The sequence below is a fragment of the Giraffa tippelskirchi genome, chromosome 4 (genome assembly GCF_054371585.1).
Source record: "Giraffa tippelskirchi isolate mGirTip1 chromosome 4, T2T-mGirTip1v1.2.pri, whole genome shotgun sequence".
In the NCBI taxonomy this organism is placed as follows: Eukaryota; Metazoa; Chordata; class Mammalia; order Artiodactyla; family Giraffidae; genus Giraffa; species Giraffa tippelskirchi.
This window is the reverse complement of record NC_137278.1, coordinates 73,351,732-73,361,023: the sequence shown is the minus strand read 5'-3', so window position 1 is coordinate 73,361,023 and position 9,292 is coordinate 73,351,732. Positions and strand designations below refer to the sequence as shown.

General features: G+C 52.3%; 1 protein-coding gene across 1 annotated transcript in view; it reads left to right on the top strand.

Moving 5' to 3' along the window:
- The first annotated feature begins 750 nt into the window (after window positions 1-750).
- Window positions 751-9,292, top strand: part of RHOQ (ras homolog family member Q) — a 39,981-nt gene continuing 31,439 nt past the window's right edge. The window contains exons 1-2 of the mRNA XM_081592027.1: window positions 751-1,206; window positions 1,756-1,814. Of these exons, the coding sequence (XP_081448153.1) occupies window positions 1,065-1,206; window positions 1,756-1,814 (201 nt within the window). The 5' untranslated portion in view covers window positions 751-1,064. The remainder of the gene's footprint in view (window positions 1,207-1,755; window positions 1,815-9,292) is intronic.

The window sequence follows — 9,292 nt, the reverse complement described above, 5'->3', positions numbered from 1 at the left end:
TTCAAGCTCTGATGTGGACAGCATGGATTGGGTTGGTGGAGGGGAAGGAGTGGAAACCAAGCCTCAAGTCAGGAGTTCCTACTTTCCAGCTCAGGGACTACCGCCACCCCTCCCCCGTCACCCCCGTGCGCCTGAAAAAAAAATTTTTTTTTTCAAACTCTTGGCCTTTCTTCCTTCCCGATTTCTAGTTCTATTGTGCATTTAGAGGCTGATAGAATGGATCCTGCCTTCCGGATGGAGTTTAAATATATATGAATAATTTTGCACGACTATTGCGTCATTATAAGGGCAGCAAGAGTCGTCGTGGTCCCTAAAGAGGGCTCCACGTCTTCTCCCAGCTTCGGGGCCTTGGGACGCTTCTGGGCGCTGCGGGCACTTTCGCGAGGAGCCCTCGGCTCCGCCCAAGAGCGGGTCTCTCGGCCCCCCTCCCCCAGCCTCACCTTCCTCCCCGCTACGCTGCTCCTCGGCTCCTCCTCCACGCCCCCTCCCCGCAGCCCTCGCGCGGAGCCAAGCTAGGGTGAGCCGGCAGGGCAGAGCAGCGGCTGCGGGCGGGGCGCGGGGCTCTGGAGCCGGCGGGCGGGCGGGCGGGGGCGCGAGGCTGGCTGCCCGCAATCCGGGGAGGCGCCTGGGCCCGCCCTCCTCCGGGGCCCAGCGGGGAGGGGGCCCCGGCCCGGCGCGGGGCGGGGTGAGCCGCCTGGCCCCTCCCCTCCGCTGCCCTCCCCAAAGTTGCCGTCTCCCCCGGGGCCGGCCAGTCTTATGATCCAGTGGATCCTCCTGGGGAGGCCGGGCCGGGGAGAGGGCGCGGGCGCCGAACGGCGGGGGCAGCAGGCGGGCGCGACGACCGGGGCCCGGGCGGGGATCCGGGCAGCGACCGAGGCGGCGGTAGCGCCCCGGGTCCGTCGCCCCCTCCCCTCGGGCGGGGGGAGCCGCTGCATGGGGCCGGGGGGTCGGCCCTGCTGCGCTGAGCGGCGGCGGCGGCGGACCCCCCAGGCGGGCTGGGGCTAAGCCCGGGGCCGGGGCGGGGGCTCCGGGGGGACCATGCCCGGAGGCCGGCCGGCCGCAGCATGGCTCACGGGCCCGGCGCGCTGATGCTCAAGTGCGTGGTGGTCGGTGACGGGGCGGTGGGCAAGACGTGCCTACTCATGAGCTATGCCAACGACGCCTTCCCGGAGGAGTACGTGCCCACCGTCTTCGACCACTACGCAGGTAAGCTTCGGAAGTGCTGACTAAGGGGCAGCTCCCCAGGCCAGGAACTTTGGAGCAACTTTGGCTGAGCCCCCTCGCTGCCTCCCCTGCGTGCGCTCCCCGGCGCGCCCTTCCCTGGGCGCCCGGCCCCACCCCCAGGCTATCCCTTGGGCAGCCCCCTTGCCGGCTGGACCCACCCCTCTTCCCACCCCGCCCCCCAATCCCGGTGCCCCGTCCCGCGTCCAGTGTCCCGGCGCCCGGCACTTCCCAACCCCCTCGGTGCTCCGGGCCGACCTCCTTGACCTTCTTCCAGTCGCCTTCCCAACAGTCTCAAACCCCAAGGGGGAAACGTGGCTACGGGATTTAGGAGAAGGAAGTGGGCAGCTGGGGGTCACTTCATCCCAGCCTCACCCCCACTTCACCGTGAGCCTGGGAAAAGGGGTGGCATCTCCCTGGGAGCTCCCGCCTGCGAGCGCTGGTTTGGGAAGGGAGGGTTCTGGTGGGGAACAGAATTGCCCCAGAGCCTAGGTAATTGAGCTTCTCTCCCCGCCCCCACTTCTGCCCTTGCAGTCAGCGTCACCGTGGGGGGCAAGCAGTACCTCCTGGGACTCTATGACACAGCGGGACAGGTGAGTGTCTTGGCCCTGGCCAACACCCCCATCCCTTTCCCCAATTTAGGGTGGTCGCGAAGAGCCTTTAGAAACTGAGGGGTCTAGGAGCGAGGGTGTGTCTTCGAGGGTCCCTCTGGATTAAGTATTTCTTTGAGTCAGCACATTGGGAAAAAGATAAAACCTCAGCAACAAAGGCTGACCAGCCCACCCCATGTGAACCCCTGGGCTGAAAGTTTTTGCCTGTGTGTGCCTTCTGTGTGGTGCCTGGTGTGTGGGTCCCAACTCCTGTTGCAAAGTGGCAGCAGCCAATCCTGAAGCGCCCTTATTTTTAGTTGCAGATGACCAGGTCTCCCCTCACAGCCTTTGTCTGGTCCCTCATTGGTGAGTGGTCTGCCTGCCCGAGGAGCCTGATTGGTGGGAAATGGCATCATCTAATATGATGGGAAGGCATTTGGTCCTGGTTATGTTTATTACAACATCATTGCACTCTGGGACTCAAGTCCCTGAAAACGTAATTTGTGGTGTTACTGAGGACCACAGGGAAAAAAAGAAAAGAAACAACAACCTTCCAGCCACTCCCTGGGGCAGGGAGAGGAAGGAAGGGTTAGGAGTTCAGCCTGAACCTTGGAGGAAGAGCTTTTATTGTTGTTGTTCCCTAGGAAGGCCAGGTGACTTTGGGTTTTCTTTGGTAGAGATCACTGTGCAGAAAGAAAATGCACTCTCTTCCTGTCAGCCTCTAACCATTATTGGCAAATTAGAGGTGGCTTCTGAAGGATTGAAGTCTACTTTCTGACTCTGTCCCAGCTCCACCCTTTTCCCAAACCCACTTTTGCTGTGGGCCTAAGATGTGTGATGAAGTTTTGCAAAATCCAGCCCTGTGGTTAGACTTGAAAATTCAGATGGAAGTTTCTACGTGTCATCCTGACTTGAGTTCTTGAGGACATGTGGGCTGTTGAGGGCCTTAGAGAGTGTCTGTAGGGAATGTCCAACAGTACAGTTTCCTTATGCGCAAGATGGGGTGTAAAAAATTCAGACCATTCCTCTGGGCATATATTATATGCTAGATGCTTAGCGTTGAGTCTGGCACATACTTGGTAGGTCAATAAAGAAAAGGTTTTCTTTGTAACTCATCTAGATCTGGGTTTCAGAATTGTAGTATCAGGTTAGATTCTGGAAAATGTCTTCTTGGAGGGGCACCTCAATGTGACCTCTGGTTTCTGTACTGTGAAGTTAGAGGAACCTCTGAGAGAGACTGTTAGAATAGACTATAGAGTAATCTCAAAAGAGAGACTGTTGGCAAGGAGAGGTGCCTAAGGCCACCCCCTCTCATCAAACTGACCCAGGTCAGTATAACCCTTTCTTTTTGGATGTTGTGTTTTTTTTTAATGTGGATGGTTTTTAAAGTCTTTATTGAATTGGTTACAATATTGCTGTGTTTTTTTGCCCTGAGGCATATGGGATCTTAGCTCCTGATTAGAGATAGAACCTGCACTCCCTGCATTGGAAGGCGAAGTCTTAACCTCTGGACCACCAGGGAAGTCCCAGTAGGACCAGTTCTTAGCTTTCCAGGGCTACTTTTCATTACCTGCCTTGCCTTGTAGCCACTCCTTCTGTCATGGGCAGCAAGAGGCAGAACCTATCCAATCAAATAAGACCAATGTTTAAGCAGTACAGCTGGTAAACAACAGGTTGAAATTATTGGTTGAAAGGAGTGAGGTTTTTAAGAATCGTCTCTAATTTTAACTTCTCTCACTAGCGCCTCTTCCCTTTTTTTTGTTACTTGTCATCATGACTGTTTTTTGACCACGAGCCCTATTCAACAGGACGTGTATTTGTCAGAGCTGTTCTGTGCACATTCAAATCTGACTAATATTTACTGACTTTCTTCTATTGTACATATCAGGCCAGGGTCATCCACATGCAAATATTATATCATTTTCTCCATTAAACAACCCCATGAGATAGGTGATCCACTATCTTTGCAGATGAGGAAAGTGGCTCAAAGAAGCTAGGTCGCTAATCTAAGGTCACACAGCTACCAAAGGGTGTTGCTGGGGCTAGGACATGGGTCTGAATCTGCCCTAGTTAGAGGTGGTTATATACACAGGAAGCCATGGGAGGTGCTGAGATGCCACCTGGGTTGATTGGGTTGCTTGTGTGTCTGTAGACATGGTCCCTGGAATCTTCACAGCTGTTCTCTGCGTGGGGGTTATATGCCAGTCCTGCAGAGGAAAGAACCCAGGTCCAAAGAGTCAACTGCTCTTTCCAGTGGAGATCATAAGCTGTATACCTAGTGGGATCAACCTATTAGTGACTAAAGTTTTTTATTCTTTTTACCCAGTGGTGGATCACCTATTCTGTTGACCAAGAGGTGGACTAGGCCCCCTTGGTGTTTCTTCCAGTGTCTAAGACTTTTCTTAGCAATAATTCATCTTTCAGCATTCAAGCATTTATTACTAATAAGCAATCTTAGCAACATAGTCCTCAATGAAATTAAATGAGTGCCCACTTCATACCTGCATGTGTCTGTGCTCAGTCGCTTCAGTCATATCCAACTCTTTGCAACTCTATGGTACCTAGCCCTGCGCTAAGCACCTGGGGGCTACAAAGAATAAATTTAAGATAGGGATCTGCCATGGCCAATGACAGCATAGGTGGAAGTGTTTGAATTAGATGCCATGTGTGTTATATAGGAGGTACTTGTGTTATACTTGGGCATTAAGGCCTCATGCCTTTATGAATCGATATCAGATTAATCTTACAATAATAATAGTGATCAAGAAACACATATACATATATAGAGAAATTTTAAAGTCTAGTGGGCACCAGAAAAAAGCCCGTGGGCTTTGGAACCAAATTAGCTTGGGCCGGGATCTCTACTTGGCTGAACTGTTCTTGTGATTCTTACCACATTATTAACCTTCTTTGTGATCTAGTAAAAATGTAGATAATTAAAATCTGCACTGCAGTGTTGTAGGCCAACTTAAATTGTTTAATGTGTAGAAAAGCAGCTGACACTATTCTTCATTCATAGTAGTAGATGTGTAATAAAATATTTGGAGAAATTACTGTGCTCCACTGTGGGCAGTTTTGTGGGGTGAAGGGGTCGCAGGTGGAAGAGGGCAGCGTGTTATACTTGGAGTTGATAGAAATTCCACTAGGATGCCAGATCCTAGAGCCTTTTGAGTGGAGCCATGGTGCCAACTTTATACGTCCGAATTCCCACAGTCCCCATCACTACCCATGGACACAGTTGAATGCTCTCTTCTCTAAATGCCCTGTTGTGTCAGATGGTTTTCCTTTCTCGATCAGAACCTACATCCCCAATGATAGAACTCTTAGCAAAATGAAGAGTTCAGTGTAGAATTTGAGAACCAAGTGGGATATGTAGGTTTCAGTTGATGCTACTTTGGGAGGTAGGTTGGAATGGGGAAGGAACTCACACTTCCAGATGTTCACTTGTGGGTACTTCCCTGGTGGTTCAGTGGTTTGGATTCTGCACTTCCAATGCAGGGGGCACAGATTTGATCTCTGGTTGGGGAATAAGATCCTACCTGAGGCCAGAAAAAAATAAAAAAAGTTTTAAAAAATAAAGTACAATGTTCACTTGTGTACTTGAGTTCTCTCTGTATTTGAGTCATAGCAACAGCACCTTCCTTGGGTTGGTTGGGACTTCTAGTCTGTGCACCTACTCTTGGGTTCCCTCTTTTAAAAAAATTATTAATTTTTATTTTTTAGCTGCCCTGTTTGGCATGTGGGATCTTGGTTCTCCAACCAGGGATCAAACCTGAGCCCCCTGCATTGGCAGCATGGAGTCCTAACCACTTGACCACCAGGAAAGTCCCACTGGGTCCCCTCTTTGACCCCAGTCGAGTTCAAAGCCATGTAACAATGGCCCAATTTGTATATTAAAGAACATATTAGAACAATTCAAGAGGTGGCTGTAGCAGATGACCTCTTGCCTTCCAGAGCAGGCAGTTTCCCCCTTCACCTCTGCTGCTGGCAGAGAGAGAGAACGTGAGTGTGATGGGCAGTGTTACTCTGGTCACGTGCTCTGCCTGGGCCCATCCCTCAACACCATCAGCATTAGGCCAAAGGGAAGCCCCCCTCTCTTGGCCAAGACCCTGGGTGGCCTAGGAACAGGCCCAATATTTTACTGCCAAGCTTTTCAGAGTGGAAGTTGAGGACACTCCCTCCTCCTCCCTGGGGCCTGCTGGAGGGTCTGGCTTCCGGCCTGGGCGTCTGCAGTGCTTCTCCTTTCTTGCCTGGCTTTCAGAGCTCTGAGGTCGGCTCTGCAGCCCCTCTGTCTGCTCACAGAGGGGCTAGAGGGTGAAATTTTCCCCTCCTGCCTCTGTACAGGGAGCTTGGGGGAAGTGGAAAGGGCTCTGGCAGATGAGCTGGTGGGAGCTGCCTGGCAAGCTGTTCTCCAGCACCCGGCTGATCTCTTAATCCTTGGCAGAAAGGCAGAACTTGATACCTTGAAGAGGGAAGGACAGACGCCCAGTTTATCCCAGGTCCCGGAATACCCACACTCAAGAGGGTGTGTGTTGGGGCTGAGTTTGGGTTCCCGAGAGTTCCAGATTTAGTCACTGCCTCAGTGCGTACACATCCATATGTGTGCTTTGGGGTGTACTGTTGCTATATGTGTTAACTTGAACACACACAAGTTCAAGGATGCATACAGGAGAGCTATAAATACCTTAGCTCAGGTGTCCCCGGGGCTTGGTTCAGGGACAGGCGAGGTCTGTTTCTTACTTGTCATAGCCCAGCAGCTGTGGCTCCCTTGCAAGCCCTCTGGGTGCCCAGGAAAGTACTTCCTTTCCAGAAGGGAATCTCTAGGGCTGGCAGCCTGGGAATGCCCCGCCTTCTGGAATGCCCCGCCTTCAGTGTTTCCTTGGGCAGCACCCAAGGGCCCAGGGTCATGGGAAGGGGGAGGGGAAAGCCCAGGGAATTGCCACGCATGGAACACCTCCTACCTTCAGGCCAACATCCTCATGAAACCTTCCGAGGTGGACTCTTCCCTGCTGATGGAGTTGAGGGAGTGGGCTTGTGAAAACTAGACCCAGAGAAAGATTTTCCTTAGTTTGGAGGGGTCTTCAAGGAACATCAGTGGGACTCAGGAAGTGCCCACTCACGTCACCAGGCCTCCAGGTCCCTGTACCCCCTCACTCATCCTGAGGGGCTCAGGGAGCAGAGTTTGAGAGGAGGTACAGTGTTCCTTTCAGACATCAGCCGCAACAGGTGAGATGCTGGCACCGAGCACCCTGGTTTCCCTTAGTAACCTACTGTAGATTTGTCATCTCTGCATTTTGCTAACCTTTTTAGAAGCTATTTATATCTCTAGCCTGCACTGCATCATAGGGAATGCTGGTTTCCTCCTCCGCCTGGGGAAGGTGGATGGCCTTTTTTGGCTCCAAAGCCTTTGCAGTGGCCAGAGGTCCTGTGTCCCCCGTCTTGGGATTCTGATACGGCTTTGGGATGTGGTCCTCTGATCCATCTGGCTTCACTTCTGTCATGATTCTCTTGAAGTTTGATGACATTTACTCTCTGGGAACCAAAGCTTCGCAGCAGGTGTACCAGGAACGGTGTTACAGGTGTGCCCAGATACCATCCGCTCGGCTCTGGGGGGGCGGGGCAGTGTGCAGCCTCCAGGGAGCTGAGCAGATGCGGTCCTTTCTATGTGTGCCAGGATGTGAAAAAGGTGGGAAGCACTGCTTTAAAGCTCATGGGTCGGAGGCCTTATGGGGAGCTGGGTGTTTGCGGTTTTGTTGTGGAATTGGGGGTTTCAAGAGATGAGCCCTAATGGTATTAAAACAACACAAAACAGAGCCACTCTCCATGGGGCTATCAGTTTCTAGCAATGACACATGTGTTGGCAGCAGCTGGTACTACTGAGAGGCCTCAGATACAGAATAGCAATATACAAGGAGGAGGAAAGAGAGGCTGTTACAAAGAAACTAAGCTCAAGACCACACATGTCTTTAAAATTTGTGCACCTCAGCTGAATTTCTTTTCAGTCAGAGGGCTTGGTTTTGCCCTAATTTGGAGTGCTTGGGTCAAGGAGCAGCTTTCCTTGCCCTCAGCAGTTTGCTGTTCCTCTTTTAGTTTCTGGCAGACAGCTGCTTTGCACGAGGAAGTGAGGGGAGACCCAGCCAAGGAGGCTGAGCACGGTGGCAGGCTGGCCATGGCAGGCTGGCCCTGGCGAGCCGTCCAAGCCCTTCCCCGGGTCTCCCAGCCCTCCTGAGTTCAGTCCTTCTCGATCTGCTGCCTGCAGGTCTGGCTCCTTTCACTCTAAGCTCCGTGAGGACAGGCAACTGTGTTTCTTTTTCTCCACCATGTTTCCAGCCCGGTGTCTGGTGCGTGGTAAGCCTACAATGAATATTTCTTAAATTGAGTTGATTCCCATTTGGCTGTGAACCCATTTCTGCCAAAAGGTTAACCAAAGACTAGGGTTATTGCTCTTAAATAAGAACTTCTGGCACACCCCCTTTCTTGGGAAAAAAAGCTTTGTAAATTTAGTAGGGGTCTCTTGAGTTTCAAAGGAGTGACAGGCATGTAGGTAAGCAGCAGGCCAACAGTGTTATCCCCTCTTTCGGACCCTGGGGGCCTTTAGTATCACCTGTGGGTCTGTCCCCCAATGCTGTCTCAAGCATCTTTCCTGAGGCTTCTCAGTCTCAAATCCCCTGAGGAGGAGGCAGCTTGGCAGTAAATGTATGGGTATTGGATTGTCTGGAACATCTTTGAATCCCGTTCCTCCTCTCTCTGTGAGAGCATCAGGCAGCCCAGCTTCTTCCCTCCCTATAAAGTGGGGAGATAATGGCCACCTTGCAGGGTTCCATCAGGGTTAGAGATGGTCCCAAATGGCCTGGCACTCAGTCTGTGACGATGGTCCAGGCCGGCTTTGGGGGTTTCACCCCAGTTCAGTTCATCTGGTGTTGATTCAGGGCTGGCTCTGTGTGTCAGTCTCCTGGGGGAGGAGAAAAAGGGGATCAGATGGCATAAAGGTCCACCTGTGCAATAGGGAACACTCCGCGTGTGAAACCGAGTGCCACATGGTCCCAACGGAGAGGAGGTGGTCCAGACGAGCTTTTGGAAGTTGTTGGCTTGCAGGAAGAGATAGAAGGTGGCACAGTAGGCTTGTTACGATGGTGGGCCCCCACACTGGACTGCCAGGATCCACTTCCCAACAAGGGTCTTGACCTCTCAAAACCTCAGTTTCCTTATCTGTAAAATGGGGATTATAAAATCAAATCAGAGCTTTCCAGCTCGCAAGTAAGGGATTTTTCTCAGCCTCAAGGCAGCTGGGTGGGGCCTAGGATGGACAGCCCTGGGCTCAGGTTGTCCCTTCCAGCTCAATCAGCCTGACCTCAGTCACTTACCCCAGGGCCCCTCTACCCCACCCCTTGTGTGCTGAACACATATGTCTTTTCTCTCCTGTGGAGTGAAAACTTGAGAAGCAATGGACTAAATGAGATCACACAGGCAGAGGGGCATGG